Raw genomic sequence first — 23,733 nt, 5'->3', positions numbered from 1 at the left:
AACAACCGTGTTTCCGGTATGTTAATTTTTAACCACCTTTCAAATATCTTTGAGTTGTGTGTGGGATATTACTATATAATAAAAATCAAATCGTACTTTTATTCAAAAATTGTGCAAAACAACGCATAAATTAGCTACCACCAGCAAGACGCGTTCGCGTCACTTCCTGTTTAGGGAACGTAACACGCGCTGCTTCCGGTTCAGTGAACCCTTGTAAGCGGGAAGATTTGAAACGTTTTTATTAACTTTAAGTGGTTCCTACAACGATTTATCATTCGGCAAGAATCCATTGATTAGGTCTCACGTTGTGGACAATATAAAGCTCAGTTAGGCTGTGCAGGACCATGTTCAGTGAGACCTTGATGGACCGAATGGACCTGCTAAGACCTTACTCGAACCCGGCGCAGCCGAACAGCGCCACGATCCTGGTAAGTCCCTGGGATCTTTGTGGTCCAGGGTCCGGTTGCGAGAATCTATCAATTGGATAAATGTAAATGCTTTAATATGTGATTTGATCATTAGGGGGCGGTGACGTCATACTGGTCAATATTGCTGGCAATCCAACATAACTGAATTACAAATGGGACAGAATACAATGCTACATAATACTGGTGTTGATCATAAATGAATCTGGTTATTTTGGGGCGTTTATCATCTTATGGGGTTGGTTTGTGAGAGGGAGGGAGTTCTGGTGTTGCACTTTAACAATTACAATATAACACTTTGAGCATCCCATATCTGATTGTCAACGTCGAATCATTTAGTTTGATAAAGCCTGCAAAGATACCATGCTGTCATGAATATGTGAGCGGAGGGTCATCTCCTAAGTTGAGACTTGGATTCATCTTATTACACATGCCAGGTCCATCAGACTGCCTGATGATTCTAAGTGCTCTATACACACTGTAACCAGTCTTTACCTGCTTTGCCAACAAAAGTTGTAACTGGGTCTTTTGCCATGGGTGCTGGCATCATCATTGCACTATTGAGAGATTTATAAAGTGGGTAATTTTGCGATTACAAGTCGAAATCTTCTTGAACTGGAACTTTATTATTGTCCACATCAAAATTGACAACACTTTGTCGACAGTCATTTTGAAAAGTAAAAAATGATTGGATAATAGGAACCAGAAAATAGCTTAAGATTCTAATCGGGTCTGGTACCTCAACATTTAAACATTTTATTAACATACTGTGGTGCTGTGCACACACGACTCGATTGCCAGAGAGGTAGGCCACAACGCGTGGATACAAACGAGTCTTTATTACAAGCTCGCATATCAGCACTGGGCGGGCTCGATCTTAGAGCCCGCGTATATGTCCTGAGGCCACGCCTTGCCCCCGGGCGTGGTCGGTCGGCCGAAAGGCGGGGCATGTATTCCAGTTCCACGGGGCCTGCAAAGTTTGGCTGTCATGAATATTCCAGTTCGACGCTGAGGCAGAGCTGCTTGCGGGGGGGGGGGGGGGGGGGGGGTGGTCAAGATCGAGGTGGGCCGGCTTGAGGCGGTCCACGGAGATACACTCTGGAGCACCGCCGATGTCCACAGTGAAATGTTTGTCCCCGGTCTCCAGCACGCGGAAAGGCCCGTCGTACGGGGGCCGCAGCGGTGCCCGGTGGGTGTCGTGTCGGATGAAAACGTACTCCGCCGTGCGAAGCTCCGGGGTGACGTTGGAGGGTGGGCAACCGTCCGTGGGCACCGGGGCGAACCTCCTGGCGGCCTTCTGCCGGGTGGAGTGCTGTTGCGCCGCGGACCAAGGAGCCGTGGAGTCGGGGATAAACTCGCCTGGCACCCGCAGCGGCTGTCCGAAGACCAGCTCCGCCGAGGACACGCGCAGGTCGTCCTTGGGCGCCGTCCTGAGGCCCAGCAGGACCCAGGGGAGCCTGTCGGCCCAGCTACCGTCGTGGAGGCTGGCCCGGAGTGCGGCCTTCATGGAGCGATGAAAGCGCTCGCACAGGCCATTGGCCTGGGGGTGGTAGGCCGTGGTGCGGTGCAGTTTGACGCCGAGCCCTTGCGCCACCGCGCCCCAGAACACCGAGGTGAACTGGGGGCCGCGATCGGACGAGATGTCCGAGGGGGCACCAAACCGGGCAACCCACGTGGCGATGAAAGCGTGTGCGATGTCAGCCGCAGTCGTCGCCGCCAAGGGCACGGCCTCTGGCCACCGGGTGGTGCGGTCCACCATGGTGAGGAGGTGGGTGAACCCCCGCGAGGGGGGCAGAGGTCCCACCAAGTCGACGTGGACGTGGACGTGGTCGAACCGACGCTCGGGCACCGTAAACGGGGCCAACGGGGCCCGGTGTGGCGGTGGACCTTTGCGCGCTGGCCCGCGAAGCACGTCCTGGCCCAGTCGCGGACGTTCTTCCTGAGGCCATGCCAGACGAACTTCGCCGCGACTAGCTTCTGGGAGGCCTTCGTGCCCGGGTGGGACAGGCCGTGGATGGCGTTGAAAACCGGGCGCTGCCAGCCAGCGGGCACGATGGGGCGAGGCCGGTCGAGGGAGACGTCGCACAAGAGGGCCGTGCCCGCGACGTCGAATGGCACCTCGGTGATGCGGAGGCCCGTGACGGCGGTCCGCAAGGCCTGGACGTCGGGGTCGGCGGTCTGGTCCTCCGCCATCCGGGCATAGTCGATCCCGAGGTGGACCACGTGTGCGACGGACTGGGAAAGGCAATCCGCCACCGGGCTGTCTTTACCCACGACGTGACGGATGTCCGTCGTGTACTCGGACACGGCAGAGAGGTGACGCTGCTGCCGTGCCGACCATGGCTCGGTGACCTTGGCCATCGTGAACACAAGGGGCTTGTGGTCAACGAAAGCCGTGAACGGGTGGCCCTCTAGCAGATGGCGGAAGTGTCGGACCGCCAGGTGGAGCCCGAGCAACTCGCGGTCGAAAGTGCTGTAGCGGCGTTCGTGCGGGCGAAGCTGCTGGCTAAAAAACGCCAGCGGCTGCCAAGCACCATGCACCCACTGCTCGTGCACCGCGCCCACCGCGTAGTCCGACGCGTCGGTGGTGAGGGCGATTGGTGCAACGGGCGCCGGGTGCGCCAGCATGGTGGCGTTGGCAAGGGCCAGCTTTGCGCCCGCAAACGCCGCGGCCATCGGCTCCGACCAGGCGATGTCACCTTTGCCCGGCTTGCCCCGGAGGGCCTCGTGCAGGGGGCGGAGGAGCTGGGCGACGTGGGGCACGAAGCGGTGGTAAAAATTTACCATGCCCAGGAATTCCTGGAGCCCCTTGATCGTGCGGGGGCGCGGGAAACCCCTGACAGCCTCCACCTTGGCCGGTAAAGGGACGGCCTCGTGCCTGGTGATGCGGTGCCCCAAGAAGTCGATGGCGGTGACGCCGAAACGGCACTTCGCGGGGTTAATGATCAGGCTATGCTGACCCAGGCGTTGGAAGAGCGTGCGGAGGTGGATCAGGTGCTCCTCCCGGGACGCGCTCGCGACTAGGATGTCGTCCAGGTAGACGTAGATGAAAGGTAAGTCACGCAAGACGCTGTCCATGAGCCGCTGGAACGCCTGGGCCGCATTCTTTAACCCAAAAGGCATCCGCAGGAACTCAAAGAGGCCGAAAGGGGTGATGACGGCCGTCTTTGGGACATCGTCCGGTCGTACGGGGACCTGGTGGTAGCCCCGGATGAGGTCCACGTTGGAGAACACAGTCATGTTTGCCAACCGGGCGGAAAAGTCTTGAATATGTGGTACCGGGTAGCGGTCGGGGGTGGTGGCATCGTTGAGCCGGCGGTAGTCGCCACCCGCCGCCAGGGCTTTGGCACAATGTGCAGAGGAGAAGCCCATGCGCTGTTGGAGCGCCGTACGATGCCAAGCCGCTCCAGCGTGGCGAACTCCGCTTTCGCCACGGCGAGCTTCATGGGTGTCGAGGCGGCGTGCCCGGGCGTAGACCGGTGGCCCGACCATGGGGATATGGTGCTCCACCCCGTGTTTGACGGCCACCGCTGAAAAGGTGGGCCGCGTGATGGCCGGGAAACTGGCGAGGAGGCGGGTAAACTCGTCCGCTGCCGGAAGCGTACAAACTAATCTCGCCGGGACGGAACCTTTCAGCAAGCCGCTTGGTAAGCCGCTCGGTGAGCCGCTCAGCGAGCTGCTCAACGAGCCGCTCAGCGAACAAGCGAGCGAGCTGAAGGTTTCGGCCTGGACGAGACGTCTGCGCTTAACTTCGACCAACAGCCCATGCGCACATAGGAAGTCCGCACCGAGCAGGGCCATTGGCACGATGACGGTGACGAACGACCATTGGAAGCGCTGCCCTCCGAACCGCAGTGAGAGGCAACGCTTCCCGAATGTGCGGATGGGTGTACCGTTGGCGGCAAGCAAAGCGGGGCCCCGGCCCGCGGCTTGCTTGTCGGACGCGGAGGCAGGGAGGACGCTTACCTGCGCTCCCGTGTCGCAAAGAAAACGGCGCCCGGACGAGGTGTCCGTGATGAACAGGAGGCTGCCGGAATGGCCGACGCTCATGGCCGCAAGTGATCGCCGGCCCGGTCGTTTCCCGACCCGTTAAAAGAACACGGCGGGCGGCACGTTTTAGCCTTGCGGCCGAACCTGGCATGGTAGTAGCACCAGGTTTGCGGTGGTGGCCCCCGCGGCGGCCGTGGAGGGGGCGGTAGTGGGCGGGGCGTAGCAGTGGCCACGAGGGAAGCAGGGGGTGCTGTAGCCTCCGTGCCGGGATCCACTACAGCAGCACCGTACACCGACCGCGTGTCGCAGGCCGCGAAATACTTGTCGGCCTCTCCAGCCAGGGCGCGGGGTTCCGTTAATTTGGAACCGGCCAGCGCGAGGCGCACCTGTACAGGTAGCTGGCGTAGGAAAAGTGCTCGGAATAAGAAATCCGGGCGCTGGTCTCCAAGCAGGGACAGCATGAAATCCATCCGGACGGATGGTCGTGTGTCGCCGAGGGCGGGAAGGTCCAGGAGGCGGTCGGCGCGTTCGACCTCCGTGAGCCCAAACGTGGTGAGGAGGAGACGTTTGAGTGCCTCGTACTTGTGGTCGCCCGGCGGGCGCCGAAGGATGGACACGACGCGGGCGGCAGTGCCGGGCCCGAGGGCGGCGACCACGTGGTAGTACCTGATCTCATCCGCCGTGATGCCCCGGAGTTGGAATTGAGCCTTGGCCTGCACAAACCAAACGTCGGCTTGCGCTTCCCAAAACTCCGGGAGTTTGATTGCGATGGCGTTGGTAGCCATGGCGCGTTCGGGGGTCAGCAACCGCTGAACCAATCGGGGTCACCAGTGTGGTGCTGTGCACACACGACTCGATTGCCAGAGAGGTAGGCCACAACGCGTGGATACAAACAAGAGTCTTTATTACAAGCTCGCATATCAGCACTGGGCGGGCTCGAGCTTAGAGCCCGCGTATATGTCCCGAGGCCACGCCTTGCCCCCGGGCGTGGTCGGTCGGCCGAAAGGCGGGGCATGTAAGCCAGTTCCACGCCTGGCCGCTCGCGCCACCTACTGGTGCGCGGGATTATTGATAGTTGTGCCCGCCACAATACAGTTGATCTCGCATTAAATACTCTAAGAGTTTTACGGAAGCAGTGCCGCGAAGTTCTCTTTCTCATATCTAACGGTAATTCATTCCAAATATTAGTACCTGTGTGTGATATAGAAAATTTTCCAAGAGATGTGCGACATTTTGGTACATATAGTTTTTGTCCCCCGTCGCACCGCGGAGCGAAAGGGGGACTATGGTTTTCCCCTCCGTCCGTGTGTGTGGTGTGTGTGTGTGTGCGTGCGTGCGTAAGCGAAGGACCGAATTCTAATTTGGTGTGTGGGTGCAACCTACGTCAAAATCCAAGATGGCCGCCGCCATGTATGTCTGAACCTTGTGAGCGGAATATCTTGAAAAATAAGAGAAGTACCAACTTCTAATCTGGTGTGTGGGTGTATCTATGCATAAGGAAGAACGCCATTGAAAATTGGGTCGCCACGTCAAAATCCAAGATGGCCGCCGCCATGTATGTCTGCACCTTGTGAGCGGAATATCTTGGAAAAATAAGCGAAGTTCCAACGTCTAATCTGGTGTGTGGGTGTATCTAGGCATAAGGAAGAAGGCTATTGAAAATTGGGTCGTCACGTCAAAATCCAAGATGGCCACTTTGCGTCTTCCACTTTGTCAACTCGCATCACTTCACCGACCGGGGACCTAGGCGTAACGCTTGTTCACTTTCCTTTTGTCTGCTATGATATTCATGTTGTATTAAAAGTGTCGCCACTCTTGGACTAATCGATTTACGTTGACAGATCTGCCAAGAGATTGTTGCGTTATCTGGCACTTTAGCATATTCTATTTACAATACAGTACAATCTTTTCTATGAGAATACCCAAGTGGCAGAATCTGAAACACCCAGCACTGTGTATAGTCTTAGCTGGCAGTCAACATCTTAAAATCATTGTTTTATTAAAAGTAAAGTACAGTCGGATCCCGCTATTCGCGGTTCCGCTATTCGTGGATTCTGCATATTCGCGGTTGATAAAATGGCACCTGTTTCTCTATTCGTGGAAAAGTGTCCTGCAAATTTGCTGGGGTTTTTTCTATTCGCGGCTGTGTTCTGTGAATTCGCGGATTTTTTTTCCCCCTATTCCCGTCCATGTTCCACAAATTCACGGTTTTTCAGTGGCGAACAAAAAATTCAGGAGCCGCTTGCTTGACAAATTTATAAAACCCATCTTTCACCAGCCATGCATAAAGTAGTTGGGCGTACGTACGCAAAAAAACATCTTGTACAAGCCGCGAGCATGACCTGCTTTTACATTCACTGCTGTGCGATTTGTGTTTTCATGGCTCTCGCGGCCGCAAATTTTAGCTTCGTGGGATATCCCACCAGATGTGTAAACAAGTCAACCCTGCAAATTATAGAATGAAAACGCTTCATTAAATTGATTACAGTTTGCAATTTACGATAAAGCATCATCTTTTATTATGATCATTTACGTTTACATTACGGTAAAGCATTTACGGTAAAGCATTGGAGACGTCCATTTCCGGTCCCTCGAGTGAGGAAGCGACTTCGATTTCTCCATGGCCACAAAGTTTAAGTATTTTCCCATTCGTGTCTTTGTCAAATTTCCACACGTTATATTTTATTGTGGATGTGTTATTGTGTGTTTCTAGTTGGTTTTTGGTTTGTAATTCATGCAAACTTGTGTGTAATTAATCGTTTTCTGTTCGCACCGCGTGCGTGGCCTGGTAACTTGAGGCTTCCCTCCCCCCGTCGGTGTTTTGTGAATATAAGTTCTTTCCTTCGCTGTATTTCTTGTTTCTTAGATTTTCTCTTCTCCCCCTAACTTCCCCGAATATCTACCCTTTGTCTAACGTTTTAAATACAAAAAAACACAACATTAAAATATATATATATTATTTCCTTCTCTTTTCGCGGGCCCCACCCACGTGTGCTGTTGTCTCGCCCCGCCGCCTTCATCTCCTTTTCTTCCACCTCTTCCTTCCATCTCCAGCCAATACTCGCTTTTCCAATTCGAGTTGCCTCCATACTTTCAACCCTTTCTCCTTTCTCTGATCCACGCCCTCACTTCAGGGACTTTTCCCAGATTGTTTTTCACTGTTTTGTTTAAATATGTTTAAACTTTCCCCTGCAGTGTTTTATTCAGTGGTTTATTATGGTGTTTTTCTTCCTATTTAAAAGGCTTTTTTCAATTTCCTCATCAAATCATTCCACTTTAAAAAAAAATTCAATCTCCTACACTCCTTCCTCCCTACATTCTCTAAACTCACCTTCATTCCACCCCTCCTCTATCGTTTTCAAACGGATATCTGACTTGAAAATCACAATAAACCAAGTTTGTAATAAATGTTCATTTTTCATTAATCATCCACTTTCTAAACTCCCCCCTCACCCCTCCCCTCCTAAACTCCCCCATTACACCTCCCCTCCAAAACTCCCCCCCCCCCACCCCTCTCTTTCAATTCACCCCCCTCGCCCTTCCCCTCCCCTCTAAATCTCCCTCCTTACCCCTCCCCTTCAAAACTCCCCCCTCCCCTTCAAAACTCCCCCCTCCCCTTCAAAACTCCCCCCTCACCCCTGCCCTTCAAAACTCCCCCCCCCCCCACCCCGCCCCTTCAAAACTCCCCCTCACCCCACCCCTTCAAAACTCCCCCATCACCCCTCCCCTTCAAAACTCCCCCCCACCCCTCCCCTTCTAATTTCCCCCCCATCCTCTACTATCTTTCTCCAATTCTCCCCCCTCCCTCCTCCTCTTCAAAGCTACCTCCTTCCCACTTCCTCTCCCTCCCATCACATACCTCTACCTCCTCCAACCTTCGACTTTGCTCTGCCCCCCCCCCCCCCTCAAACAACACCTCACTGTGCCTCATCCCATCACCATCAAACCTTTTGCCCTCCTCATCCTTCCCTTTCTCCTAACTCTTCTGCAATCTCTTCTGCACTATCAACAGCTCTCCCTACCTCCCCCTCACCCCTCATCTTACCCTACCTCTCCCCGCCCCTGTCCTGTACCCGATGCTCCCCCTCCTTCTTCCTTAACGGTATGGACCTCAAACATCCGAGGCATTCACTCAAACCTGATTGATCTCTCCATACATGTTGGTTCTGACAAACCAGACGTAATCTGCTTAACAGAAACTTTCCTCCTTCAAGATGTCTCTGATTCCTTAATATCTCTTCCTGGTTATTCCTTCCTCCGGTATGATAGACCTGAGCCTCATCCTGGTGGTGGGGTTGCTATCTTTATCAAAAACTCTCTTCCTCACTCTCCTTGCACTGCCCTCCCTTACCTCAAACGGCTATCCCCCCTTCTTCTATTGAAACAATGCCCCCCCTATTCGCGGTTTCGCAATTCGCGGATTTTCCAGGAACGTATCCCCCACGAATAGCGGGGTCCCACAATATATACTTGAGCATTACATGGGATATCGTGTTCTAGGAACCTTCTTGTTTACCAAGTAGTGGTGGCAGCTGAAATGGTCAGGTGGAAGGTTTTAAGGTGCAGTTGGAAAAGTTCCTGGTGGTATTGAGAATAAAAGGGTACAATAACATGGATTTTGGTGGAAATACTTGGGCATGATGGGACATATGGCCTCCTCCTGCGTCGGACCTTCTTGTATAAAACCCCAAAATCCCCTTGTTCTGCTTCCAGCTGGTTGGAGCTGATGGTTTGGGCCAGGAACACCTCGTCGAGGCCCTTCATAAAGTGCATGTGACATTCAACCTGAACGTGTGAGTATGTTCAGCCATCACCTCACACCAATTATAAAAACCACTTGCAAAGTTTATTGTGTTTGTATTTTAAAGCTTTCCACCATTGTTCTTGTACCGATGTAGATTGTCCAAAATCATAGTATTGGATGTTTCCCTGCAGATGTTTTACTATGAATAACCCACCAACAATAACCATAACACTCAACAATTATTAATGCATTATGTGATTATTATCTTTTGAAAATTCATTCATACTTTGCCTGCAATACACCTGAACAATCGATATTGGATGTTCAAATTACACATTTGGTAGATCTGTTTGAGCCACAAATGCTCAGATAGATATATGTGAAACGTGCAATGGAAATTAGCTACCATATTAGAAGACTGGAGGGGGAGAGTGCCATGAGATGGGCTGGAAAAGATTATCCCACAAATAAGATAAAGAGGGGCGGTTTGCCTGCAGCTTAGACTTGGGTAGTATAACAAGAAAGGGACTGGAGGATGAATAAGTATGACTTGGTGGTGTTGAAGGCCCAAAGACGTGAAATAAAGAGATGATTCTGCCTCCCAATTCTGTCCATGTGCTGCATGTTATTTATTTATTTGGCATGGGGCGGTGTACTTTGAATGTAATTCTACTTGTTAAGCACATTTTTGTTCCCCGACACGCCTACTACTATAAACTAGGCAGCACTACCCTGCATTTCCTTGTGGGGACACTATTTGCAGTAAATGTGACTTCATGTGTCATAGGAGACTACTGGAAATGAAAATGTAAAAAAATATCAGTAAAACCTTGAAATTTCTTTCACATGCAGCAAACTGCATCGTTATCTTCCATTTTGTATCTTTTTTTTTTTTTAATATATCACGGTTTGAAATTGGAAAGGCTATGTGATATAACGATATTTATATTTTGCCAAGGTAGTTTCATTGAATCTGTTGACAAGTGTACAGTGTCCGTGGAGTAATCCGTTTGTCCAACCAGCATGGTGGGTGATCTTGACGGCTTGACGTATACCTGATTGATTCGGCAGTGGGGTGACCCCGTTATCGTGTTCCTTTGCGGCCATATGTGAAGGTGTTCAGTTTCATAGATGGGGCTGTTGGAAGCCTCATGGATGATGCATTTGTAATGAACGTATTCACTTTTACACACGAGTGTCGACCCGTGCGAAATTCTATTCCACTGTCCCCTTACCAATGAATTGGCACGAGTTGCGTGTGCATTTCACGCAAAGTAATGGAAACCTCCACGTCCACAGCACCAGTTTTCCATTTGATATGCCTTTAATTCGTGTTTTGTATTAGTCATTTTGGTTTATGGGAACAAATGTTGGTAAACCACTTCTCTTTTTAACTCAACTGGACTACCGTCCAGTTGAGTTCATCACATACTGAACCCTCTGGCGTCCGTCGTTCGTCGTCATCGTCATCGTCATCGTCGTCTGTCGTCTGTCGTCCGTTAACTTTTCGACGTTAACACTCCAGCGTCCACAAATATCAACCGATTCTGATCAAACTTGACATGTAGCATCCCTACCCCAAGGTCCAGATTGGTAATACATTTCAGCCCGATCCATTGAAAAATGGCGGACTTAGGCGACCATTTTGTTTTTGGTCATGAAAACGACGTTAACACTCTAGCGTCCACAAATATTAACAGATTTTGATCAAACTTAGAATGTTTAACCCTTACCACACAAGGTAGGTTGCTATTGCATTCCAACCCGATCCGCCACAAAATGGCCGCCATAGGCCGCCATATTGTTTTCAGCACCGAAACGACGTTAAGACTTTAACGTCCACAAATATTTATGGATTTTGATCAAACTTGGTGTGTGAGACTCTTACCACACAAGGTCGGTTGCTATCGCATGTCAACCCGATCTGTCACAAAATGGCCGCCATAGGCCGGCATATTTTTTTCAACGTTTTGTGGGCATGTTCACTGGGACAAGATGTGGGGGTGGGTGACTTTGAAAGGGAATTACACCCGTTTCCTTTTATCTACACAACTATATTTCTGCAACATTGTTGCAAAGTGTAACATTGCATCAATTGTGCTTTTTCTGGTCTTTATCAATGATCTCTCCGACTCTCTGGAAAATCCTCTGTATCTCTTTGCTGATGACTCCACTCTCTGCCGCTCCATTCCTCTTCCCTCAGATCGGCAGTCTGCAGCCTCCTCACTCTCTGAAGACCTGGACAAAATCACAGACTGGTCAAACATGTGGAACATGTCTTTCAATCCTGACAAATCTCACACTCTTACTATGTCTCTCCGAAAAGATCGACTGGACAACCCTCCCATCTACTTTCTCAACAATCCTCTCCAAGAAGTTCTGTCGCTCAAGCTTTTGGGTCTCACCATCTGCCATGATCTTTCTTGGGAAAACCACATTTCCAAGCTGGCCTCCAAAGCCAGTCGCCGACTGGGCATCCTCCGTCGTGCGAAGTCCTTCCTAGGCACACCTGAGCTCCTCACCACATACAAGGCTTTCATCCGCAGCTCAATGGAATACTGTTCTCCCCTATGGGCTGGTGCTCCTGCCTCACACCTGGCTCGGCTTTACGCTGTTGAATCCAAAGCTTTCAGAATCATTGGAATCTCCCGCGATGAAGCTATCTCTGAGGGCCTTTCACTCACTCACCGCAGGCAGGTAGGTGGTCTTTCTGTCTTCTACCGACTCCTCTCCGGCCTTGCTCCCCCAGCTCTCTCTGTGCTCTGTCCCCCAAATATTCCTACAGGTCGCACAAGATCTGCCAGCCACCCTCTGATGGTTAAACTGCCGAAATCTCGGCTCTCTGCTCACCTTCACTCTTTCATTCCTCTTTTCTCCCACCTCTGGAACAAACTCCCACACTCACTTCAATCACACTCCTCCTTCCAGGTCTTCAAAACAGCTGTTCACCACCATCTCTTATCTTCCCCCATCCAAAACCTTGATCTTTTCTACCCCCACTAATTCACCCCAGATCCACCTTGTTTGAAATTCCAACTTCTTTCCTGGAAGTCTTGGCAGTGTCCATATGTTTTATACCTCTCCCACCCCCCCCCCCCCCCCTTCCCATGCCTTCCCCCCAAAGCCCTCTCCCTCCCACAGTTCTCTCAATGTCTCCATGTCTCTCGGACCCTGCTCTCAAATGTTGTGTTTGTGTTCTTCCCCCTCTCTCCCCATCTTGTCTACCGCTCCCAATGTTATTTGTTTTGTGTGTCTGTTTGTCTTTCTGTGTGATTAATGTTCGCTCTTTCACGAGCCTCGATCTTGTATACAAAAAAAACAAACAAAAAAAAAAACAAAAAAAAAAACATTGTAAAACAAGGACAAGTATAGGGATACAAGGACCTTAAAATTATTACACAAGGTTGTTGGCTTTTCATTTAAGTCAAATCTAGTACAGACAACTGACCTACTTTAAAGTTGTCCAGTCAGTTCAGTTGAGGTCTGCTTCCCTGGAAGCTCTAGTTTGATACCTGGTTGAATTTCCCCCAGGGGAAATATTTATGAGGTTTTTAGTGTGGCACAGTATAATGTGCTGTGTACTTATTGTGTTCTAATAATTTTGGAAGTAAATGAGCATGGAGGGTCTTTTTATTTTATTAAACTTGGCAAAGTGGTTTGTTGTTTCCATCTGATTATATGTCACTAATGATGCTGGGACCTCATGTTTAATCCCATAAGGAACTAGAATGGCATTGGATTGAGCACAATAGCTTATACCTCTATACCAGGCTGAATGGTTTACGCTTTGTATCCCCACTGAAAGGACGGATGTGCATCCAGACCTTAACCAAAATCTAATCGGTCAGATGTGCATCCGGACCGTAACTAAAAATCTAATTGTTCTTGTCGCCTACCCACTCATCCACCATATTTTGTCATAATACGTCCATAACTTTTTGAAATGTGTTATATATTGTTATGTTTGTAGGGGATAGACAATGATTACCTTAGTCCAGGTAGAATTGTATTCTTCAGAATGTAGAATTGTATTCAGTAATTGTATCCTTAGTCCTTCTTCTTCAGTATGTAGCGAACGGTGGATTCGTTGATGCCGTAATGCCTGCCAACAGAGGCAACACTCTCTCCTCTCGAAAGCCAGTCGAGCAGCTCCACCTTCTGGCTCAGGCTCATCACTTTATTCTGCCTCTTGGTAGTCGACGCATCTCCGGCACTGGTCTTGCGCTTGGGAGCCATTACCGAACGATGAGCAGAGCAAGTCAAAATCACAGGTCAAAGCAACAGGACGAGAGCAATGATCGAGATAGAGGACACAATCTTTATATGTATGATTGCGAGCATTGTGGGTATCTGCGGGAGGTACTCTTTCCATTTTTTGTGGGGGATGTTATCGGATGATGCCGTATTGAGCCTATCTGCTAATTTAAACAAATAGATTGAATGAAGCATTTGCATTCTATAATTCGCGGGGTTGACATGTCCTCGTCACTGATGGAACATCCCCCCAAGCGTTTTCATTGTGTAACATCTCTGATGATGCTTTACCGTAAATTGCAAACTGTAATCGATTTAATGAAGCGTTTGCATTCTATAATTCGCAGAGTTGACCTGTTTACACATCTGGTGGGATATCCTGCGAAGCTCGCTTATCGTGTGGCTAAAATTTGTGCTCGTGAAAGCCATGAAAACGCAAATCACACAGCTGTAGAATATACTGCATAAGCATGTCATGCTCGCGACTCGTGGAAGATGGTTTTTTGTGCATGTCCAGCTGCTTTTTACATGGCTGGTAAAAGATGGGTTTTATAAATATGTCAAGCTGGCAGCTCGTGAATTTTTTTTTTTGTCCCACCCTGAAAAACCATGATTTCGCAGACACAGCCGAGAATAGTAAAATAAACGAGAATTTGCGGGACATTTTTCTTCGAATAGAAAAACGTGGTATTTTATCAACCGCGAATACGAGGATTTAGGGAATAGCACAGCCACCAATAGCGGGGTCCGACTATTAAAATTTTCTGGCATTGAGACACTGCTTTATTCTATGTTTCAAGTCAACCATGAACCAACCATACACCGCTTCAATCTACAAACTTTGCAATAACGACAAAGGGATTGCAGTGTTGCAATTATATTTACTATATTATTACTCCCGCCAGAGAGTAATACATTCGATCGTGTGTGCGTGTGTGTGTTCGTATGTTCGTGTGTTCGTGTGTTTGTGAACAACATATCTGGAAAAGTTCTGAACGGATTTGGATGAAAGTTGGTGGGATGATTGCCCTTGGGATAAGGAAGAATTGCTTAGTTTTTGGCGAAGCTCAGGATATTATTCTGGATCCAGGAATTTTTTGAAGGATTTTCTACCCATTGGGAGATAGGGCTCCAACTTGACCCACGGCGGGAGTATGCGCTCTACTGAGTGGCGTTCTAGTTAATATAAATGCGATTATTATTACGAAAACAATACTGCTGTATAATAATAATAATAATAATAACAATAATATAATAATAATTGGTTTATTCCAAAAAGACTATCGCAGCCATTGGCTGAATTGTAGTCTATTTACAAATACTGCATTTTGATTACAATAATAAGTTGCAATAATAATATAAGATGCAGCACGATGCAAGTTATACGAGAACGGCACTCAGTAGAGAGCATACCTCTGCCAGGTGAACAGTACGTTTTGTACCCAGGTGAACAGTTTACGCTTAAAAGATTCTACTAGCCTGATCTGGATATGGATCTTCCTCAAAATTTAATCTGTTCTTTCTTGTCACATACACACAACCTCTCCACCAAGTTTCGTCCAAATCCATCCACAACTTTTTGAGATATCCTGCAATATATCGTTTTTGGCCCCATCTCCCAATGGTGAAGAATCACTTGAAAATTAAATAATGCTCGTATCCGAATCCATATTCAGATCTTCACCAAAATTGAATCGGTTCTTCCTTGTCTCACACATGCAACCTCTCCACCAAATTTCATCAAAATCCATCCACAACTTTTTGAGATATCCTGCTATATATCGTTTTTGGCCCTTTCTCCCAATGGTGAAGAATCACTTAAAAAATTATATTAGCCGGATCTGGATCTTCACCAAAATCTAATCATTTCGTCCTTGCCACATACACTACCGCTCTGCCAAATTTCGTCCGAAACCAAGGTCCACATGCAGACCAAGCAGTGGGCAGAGGGTGCAGGAACGAGCACTGTGGTGGGCCCGATGGCAAGCGGATTAAGGCATGAGCAGAGGGAGGGCAGCCATGGCAGGAAGGGAGTACCCCTCTGTGATGTCAAGGCAGATACAAAACGTCACTGACAAAACCAAGGAGAAGCATGCAACACAGAGCCAGGTGCACAACACAGCCAGGTGTGCAGCCAGGAGCCGAATCCGTCAAAATCCAGGGCAGTTCCCGTCTAGCCAGCAGCCCATGAACCATAAACCTGGGCACGGGCACGAAGGCAAAATGCAGACAGAGCCAAGATTATGGCACGACTCACGACTCAAGTTTTCAGGCGTTCTTCCATCACGATCCTTGATCAAAACCCTGCCGATGAAACCCACCGCCAGAAACCTTCCAACCACTGCAAGAGCAGCCGGAAAGGTCATGAACCCGAACATCACAAATAACACCACATCCATGAATAGGGGCACGCAGTCCATGCTGGCATGGGAGGGAGGGTGCACTTCGCCGGCACAGACCATCAGAGGGTCGGTCACTGCAGAACCATGTAGGCCTCAGAGGCAGAACCCCAGCACCGAACCATGCGATACAGGAAGCTCAAGGTGTCTGGACAATCATTATGAATCCATATTGAAGCATTGGAACTCCCTCGTTTGCTAAATTTAAATATGAATTAAAATAAACTAAAAAAAAACAAAAACTGCAGAACCTAAGGATTCTTCATCACGAGACATATGCACGATACCAGCTAATCCCAGTATTAGTTTATTCTATGTTTCGAGTCAACAATGAACTAACCATACTCCGCTTCAATCTTGAAACTTTGCAGTGCTACGATTATATTTACTATATTATTAATATTAACGCTGTTATTATTACGAAAACAATACTACTGTATTAAGAAACATGGGCTAATTTGTCCAGAGCGGCCTGAAGGTGAGCCATGAAGGCATGAGGCCGAAGGCCTATAAGTAAGTACTGTGTTGCTGGAAGACCCATAACGCCGATGCTTTCGATGTTTCATGTTCATTTTAACAATCGGTTTGTTTGTGTTTCACACTGAATGAAAAACGTCAAGGTAGAGCATGACGATTGTGATATATGACAGGTTCGACGATATGCTCAGCCTGAACGAAATTGGAATCAAAATGGTGGTGTGTGGAGTCAGCCGCCGTACTGCCATAATGACATCAGTCATAATCACATCACGCTGTCATGTGACCAGATCCTCAGCTCTGACTGGTAGACGTTTGAGCAGACAGACAGACAGAAGAACAGACAGACAGACAGACAGACAGACATACATGCATACATACATACATACATATGGACAAACACTGTTCCAGACGGCTTTGCCCTATAGGCTACGCCATTAAAAAAAGTTGGCTATGAAGCCGAAAAGGAGGGTTTCACCACAAATTCAGGTAATTTATTTTTTAAATATTCTCCAAAACTGTTGGGCTATTTTAGTCTTGTTTGACTGTCAGGGTTTGAACTGCGACTCACCCAGACTCAGGGCAGGTGCTCCAACCATTATGCCACTGAGTATGGTCAAAATAAATAAATAAATAACCGGGTTTAAAAAAATTGAAGTCCTTGTCCAACAGGTAATATGTATACAATGTCCTCCACAATCATTGATGCACGTAGAGGAGTGGGGAGGGGGATCAGGGAGTAGGAACTTGTAATTTAATTTGGTGTGCTTTATTTTTTATTTTCGGAATTAACCGAGCTGTTATTGTGCAGTATCAATGCTCATGAAACAAACCATGCTAATAGTCCTGAACATATCAGGGCCATGCATCTTTATTATGTGCACCATCTAAAAATCTCTGCTGACACCCTTTCCTTGGTCCATATAGGCATGTTGCAAACAAGCTTCCTTTGCTGGAAGAGGGAGAGAAGACTCGTCATTGCATTAGCCTGATCGTTTTTCTTGTCGATCTTACCAACCCATACAGGCAAGTGCTGCTGGAGTTTGCAATGGGACGTCACAAATGGGTCTCGGGCATTGGAACCTACCTGTACTTGCCGTTCCTTGACCATTACAGCAACATGATTACATATGAAACTTTCTTAGCCAATCAAACCAGTCTTTTGTGCTTGCACTTTCAGAGTAGGTTTTACTTTCTACATTGTTTTCACATATACATTTATATGAGCGGGGTTACCCGGCATTGCCCGGTGCTGTTATAATCCTCTTGGCATTTTGAAGATATAAATTTTTTGTGGGGGCCTAAACTTCCCGACACCCACAAAGGCATGGAGTCAGGGATCATTTACTTTTGCCTTTCACATCACTACAAAGGCTTAGACACGATAGTGATTAACAACAACAACAACAACAAAAAAAGCAAATTTTTTTTTTTTTTTTTGGCCTAAAATACTCCTGGCACATACTGATGAACGTTTGACGAAGGTCTGTGGCCATCTGAGAAAAATGGTGACACACGGCCAGATATCGCTCTTATAGTGGGTAGATATATCTTTGTGGGTCTGGGTCGCGAGGATCCTCGGACCCGCTTTCCAACCTTTGACGCTGAAGCCGACGAGCTGCAGACAACTCTGTGGCACGATGGGTTGCTAAGCAGTCATGGACACCATCTGAGAGGCTTTTAATTTGGGTAGGGTCACTTTGTCCAGTTCTTGTTACCTTCCCAGCAAATCCATCACCCCAGATGGGGTTACCGTGCTCTCAACTCCCCCACTACGTTCAATCAAGAACAGCCGAGTGATACCCCAAGTGGGATGTTGGCTCATAACTAACCCGAGTGAAACAGTGGGGCAGAACTCCCATCCACTATTTACACACTATAACGTTGGCCTCACCAATTTGATTCATCCAGCTACATGAGGTAAATGTATTTTATTTGCCAGATGTAAGGTGCCCCTTCATTTGAACTTTTCTGGAGCATTACTTGGTTCCTCCTGAGAATACAAGGGTAGTCCAGCATGCACACAATATTTTTTTGAATGCCCTTTCTTTTTTATTGTTTGGCATTTTCTACAAGCTATGGGATGTCCCTTCTTTTCTCTGCTTTGGCACATACCATATAAAGGGACCTTTTCTATGCCTCTGCAATTTTTCCCAATAATTTGTTTTTCTGCCTGGCCTAGTTACCCTCTCCTGTACAGTGGTCCTTTGAAGAGGTTACCTTGTTTCAGGGCTAGGTAAAAGTTTTGCCAGTTTTTCCCCTCATTCTTTTTCTCTGTAGCACTTCACATTTAGTGGCTCTCAGCCTTGTTTGGGGCGAATTGCAATTTTTTTTGTTTTTTTTTTGTTTTTTTTGTATACAACATCGAGGCTCGTGAAAGAGCTAACATTAATCACACAGAAAGACAAACCGACACATAAAACATATAATAAGGGGAGTGGTAGACAAGATGGGGAGAGAGGGGGAAGGACACAAACACAACATTTGAGAGCAGGGACATCGAGAGATCTGTGGGAGGGAGAGGGCTTTGGGGGGGTGGGGGGAGGTGGGAGAGGTATAAAACATATGGACACTGCAAGGACTTCCAGGAAAGAAGTTGGAATTTAAAAGCAAAATGGATACATATTTATGTACATCATTGATCAGAGACATAGACATAAGAATCACTTGTAATTGCTTCTTTTCTCAGTATAGTCTGGTCTCTGATTGTTTTAAAAGCCCATTGTGCTTGCATTCTGCAAACAGCTAAATAACTCAAGTAAATAAACTATTGGTGATTAGAATGAGCTCTTTATTTAAAGTTTACAGCTGTAGTAATTTTTTATGTAAACTTGGCAAACGTTATAACATAAAAGGCAGATATGGCGCTTGTTGCCTAGCAGCCAGTTCCAGTGTTAGCCCCATTGTCAACTAGCAGTGAGTAGACCGAGCTTGCATCGGCCAACTCTTATTCACAGATATTTTGGTGTATGGACAATTTCCGACGGTTATGTCACATTTCCTGGGATATTGGCTTCGAGTTACAGAAGTAAGCAAAATTTATAAACATTTGTGATGTAAACCGTGTGATATAAACACAGTGAATAAGGCCGTGGTTATAAAGAGCTTTACTTAATAAAATAAATAACCACCTTTGGAGGCCATTTTTCCCCTCAAAGCGGGGGTTGGCCTTTTTCGGGAACCGTGGTTGTTGTTGTTTTTTGGTCCCCTTTTTGAAGCAATGTTTTACGGCCGGATGCCCTTCCTGACGCCAACCCTTTTTGCCGCCTTTAACGACAAACAGGGAATTACCAGTGAACTGGTACTCAATTAGCCGACCTCGGAAGGATGGCAGGCTGAGGCAACCCCCCATGCGTTAATTCAGCGATCGACCGGCATTCGAACCCAGGATCCTAGGATCCTAAGCCGGCACCCTAGCCGCTAGCCCAACACCAGCTTTACTTATTGGATATTTTTATGTTGGACGTTTAATCCTCGCAATTAAGAAATTGTTTAATTTAAAAGTCAATTTCTGGTGACTTGTTACTTAGAAACACTCGTTTGACAAAGTTACACATCAATCATTATATTGGTAATGCATTGTGAAGGTTCCTGTCTGGAGTGGATGCTAAACTGACTGTCCCATCTTATACATGCTGATGTACGTTTTTGAACTTTTTGTATATTTCGTAAATATTAGGGTTTTTGTGTCAGACTTCTGGAGGAATCTGAGATTTATTGTTCAAGTCCAGCATTGTGGTTGACCACCTTGCTTCATTAGGCATATTGACCTTGCCTGGTCTATAACTGCCATAATAGCCTCATGAGACTGGATGGTGCATGTTGTTCTGGTTGTTTCACATTGGCAATGTCAATGTGAAATCGAGAATGAAAGTTTTACCATGTTTCTAGCATGACGTCGGTTCAAGACTCCCTCCCATACGTGGCACCGGACTTCTTCGTGGGAAAAGTCTTCTTTCTGATCACCGGAGGTACTCCACTTGTGTTGCTTCTTACCCCTGCCAGAGGAGAGGGTATTGCATTTAAGTCCGTTTTGTTTGTGTTTGTCCACACAGAATAAATATGATTTTCTCTGCAACCGTTTGTCTGATTGACAGGAAATTTCTATTTCATGAATGGAAATTTTCACAATTTCAGGTGCACCTCCTCCTGTATAATTTTTCATGATAATTATGGCGTCAAAGGTCACGTGGTCCAGGCACCATCGTGGAAAACCGAAAAACTTTGTACCTCTAAATCTCCGAAAGCGCTGCATTGAAAAAAATTGAGGCATGGCTCATTTCAAAGAACTCTCCATGGGGAATAACACATGTTAATGATGTCATTGGTGCCTCCATTATGACGTCATAATTCGACACGTACAAAACTTCATCCAATCAAGATGAAATTTCCTGAGCATCATCTGGGGATAAATTGGTGGAGAAAAAAATAATAATGATGACTACATCGGTCACGTGGTTCAGCCGCCATATTTGTTTTAACACAAAAGCCTTAAGAACCACTGAAAACACGTGCTGGCGAGGATCTGCAATCTGATTGCTCTTTATAGTTCCTTCTTCAGTTGGCGTGCAGAAGGATCATTCACCCCTCAATGGGACTGGAACCGAACTGCCTTCAGACACTTTGCTAAAAGGGTGCCAATTTGATTCATACAGCTACATGAAGAAGTAAATGCATTTTATTTGCCCGATGTAAGGCTCCCCTTTATGAGCTTTACTCGAGCATTACTTGGTTCCTTCTAAGAACACGAGGGTAGTCCAGCATGCACATGAGATTTTTTTTAAATGCCCCTTCTTTTCTGTTGTTTGGAATTTTCTACAAGCTATGGAATGTCCCTTCTTTTCTGTAGTTTGCCACATGGCACATACCATATAAAGAGGCCTTTTCTATGCCCCATTTTTCCCAAGAATGTAATGATTTAATAATGTGGGTGGAGGCATATTGGTCGATGTCTTAGAGTGCCTTGATAGTTTTGTTTGTTTTCATTGAGTTTCTGGAAAATTGAGGAACCTGTGTATTTATTTGGAATGGGTCTTTCAGCACTCCATCACTTGGTGTGTGCACACAGTTAAGCTGGAAAAGGATTGTGCTGTCTCGCATGCCAGCGTGATCAACCTTGCTAGAACCTGCCACTCAGAATGTATTTGTGCAGACCTACAGGTAAACTCATCCTATTCCAATTGGTTGATGTATTTTTAACTGACCTGATTTGTTGACCTTGTGTTATGATTTGTTGACGTTTGGCTGTCTACTGGTGTGCAGAATGAAGGCAGTGTGCGCTTAGCAGCTGAACGACTAGTGAAGATACTCAAGATTGTTGGAGGCTTGATCCCTGGACTGTCATCAACTTGCCTCTGTAGACCCATGCTTTCCGTAACGGATAGGTTGTCTTTCTGTGAGATGTCAAAAGAAGATTCCATGAATGAACAATCATAGTTGTTGTTTTAAACTTCTGATAATTGTGAATATCTTTCTTCACATTGTAAATGTTTTCTCATTGTGTTACTTTGCAGTTCTGCATTATAAATAAATAGCCCCGAGTGGGCCGAGGGTAATCTCTTGAGGTTGTAGTCGAGACACCTGTTGATTTTCGGAAAACCCCTGGGATCCCCCATTATCTGAAATCGGGAAAATCTAAGCTTGAACGATTGTGTGGGTTACTGTCTTGTATTCATGTGTCAGGTTTCTGTCAGGTTTATTTTTTTTTTTTTTTTCCCCATATCTGTGCCTCGACACAATCCTGTCTCTGAGCTCTGCAGGCAGTTCCTTCGACCTCATGGCTTGGTTTTTGCTCTGATATGCATTGTCAGCTATGAGACCTTATATAGACAGGTGTGTGCCTTTCCAAATCATGTCCAATCAATTGAATTTACCACAGGTAGACTCCAATCAAGATGTAGAAACATCTCAAAGATGATCAAGAGAAATGGGAGGCACCAGAGCTAAATTTCAAGTGTCATAGCAAAGGGTATGAATACTTATGTAAATGTGATATTTCAGTTTTTTCTTTTTAATAAATTTGCAAAACTTTCTAAAATCCTGTTTTCTCTTTGTCATTATGGGGTATTGAGTGTAGATTGATGAGGGGAAAAATGAATTTAAACGATTTCAGCATAAGGCTGCAACATAACAAAATGTGAAAAAAGTGAAGGGGTCTGAATACTTTCTGAATGCACTGTATACTTGCCTACAATTTTATACCAATCTTCACGAAACTTCACCAAATATTAGAGTTCATGGACCGACAAAATCCTATATATTTTTGGGTCAAAAGGTCAACATAGGCCAAAGGTCAACCACTTCTTTCAAATTTCTAAAATCCTCAATTTTCATCCGATTGAATTGAAATTTGAATAGGATTTTCATATCAGCGAACTGAATTCAACCACCAACTATTTTTGAGGTCAACATAGGCCTGATTTCTAAAATTGTCAATTTTCATCCAATTGACTTGGAAATTGAACAGCATTTGCATAGTGAGTCACTAAATAGGAAAACCAACTATTTTTGAGGTCAAAGGTCAACTCAAGGTCAAACTACTAAAAATCATCCATTTTCATCTGAAAAATCATCACTTTTCATCCTATTGACCCGATCTTTGATGAAGATCGTCAATTTTAATCTTGATGAAATGGAAAATTTGATGGATCAATGGCAACCTTTTTTGGGGGTTGAATTTTGCAAGTATCGTGCTCTGCATGACGTCTTCTTGTTTTGATTATTTTTCCGGTTTGGCATCTGGGCCAGCTTGCTAGACTCTGCTTGGGAGTGGCAAGGTCCCTTTCACACATGACTTGCTGACTGGATTGCCACCGTGCACGCAAGTCCAATGCAGATCACACTATCAGACATGGTCGTTTTTGTTCTGCTATCGGAAAATGATCCTTTTTTTTCTGTTGCATCCATCCTCTGCATGTTTATTGTGTCTATGTAGAGTGAAATGAAGAATATTGTATTTTCCGCTGCCAGCTTGCCTACGTACGTCTCTTAAGTCAATTAAATATATACGAGTTGATTTTGAATTCCATAATAACGCAATCATGGGCTTCTAGGAAAATTGTGAGAGGGTAGTTGGGGGGAGGGAGGCTGAATGGAGGGATAGAAAAGAGGTTGAGAGGGACGGTGCACTCATGAAGCTTGTTATATGAAAAGTGACATTTTTCATTTTTCTTTATGACACGGTCCCTTTTATTCTGTTGATACCTTTTCATTATGTGCCCCGCTCTCCTGATGCACATTTATGTACACCTCATTTTTGTGGGTTTTCTGAATACCTTCAGTTGGCACATGGAATAAAGATATTTTAAGCAACACCATATGAACCAAAATTATCTATCGAGAGTAGGAAGATGCGAGACCATGACCGAGTTGAGGTTTCGTCAAAATCAAAAAGAAATTGGTCTCAAAATCCAACGTTTCAACCGCAGTGTCCTTCGTCAGGGAC

General features: G+C 46.6%; 1 protein-coding gene across 2 annotated transcripts; it reads left to right on the top strand.

Annotated features, from left to right (window-relative positions):
* The first annotated feature begins 161 nt into the window (after nt 1-161).
* CENPM (centromere protein M) lies at nt 162-21,844 on the top strand. 2 transcript variants are annotated; one of them, XM_068116032.2, is made up of 6 exons: nt 162-428; nt 9,129-9,208; nt 17,217-17,315; nt 20,181-20,260; nt 21,358-21,449; nt 21,552-21,844. In XM_068116032.2, exons 1-6 carry the CDS (start codon nt 345-347, stop codon nt 21,723-21,725), a joined length of 609 nt encoding a protein of 202 aa, XP_067972133.2. In that variant the 5' UTR covers nt 162-344; the 3' UTR covers nt 21,726-21,844. The 2 variants fall into 2 exon arrangements, with proteins under 2 accessions (XP_067972133.2, XP_067972132.2); XM_068116031.2 differs by having other exon boundaries at nt 192-428; nt 20,181-20,302.
* Nucleotides 21,845-23,733: the final 1,889 nt, after the last annotated feature.

Source organism: Myxine glutinosa, chromosome 5 (genome assembly GCF_964187855.1).
Source record: "Myxine glutinosa chromosome 5, kmMyxGlut1.1, whole genome shotgun sequence".
NCBI classification, from domain to species: domain Eukaryota; kingdom Metazoa; phylum Chordata; class Myxini; order Myxiniformes; family Myxinidae; genus Myxine; species Myxine glutinosa.
The sequence above is the reverse complement of the archived record's forward strand: the minus strand, read 5'-3'. Positions and strand labels throughout refer to the sequence as shown.

Bases quoted from the DNA above. Each gene is read 5' to 3' on its own strand.
- CENPM (XM_068116031.2), top strand. From the start codon at position 345: ATGTTCAGTGAGACCTTGATGGACCGAATGGACCTGCTAAGACCTTAC. The intron at 9,209-17,216 runs GTGAGTATGTTC...TGGTCCATATAG, and splicing joins GTGACATTCAACCTGAACGT to GCATGTTGCAAACAAGCTTC. The intron at 17,316-20,180 runs GCAAGTGCTGCT...CCATGTTTCTAG, and splicing joins GATCTTACCAACCCATACAG to CATGACGTCGGTTCAAGACT.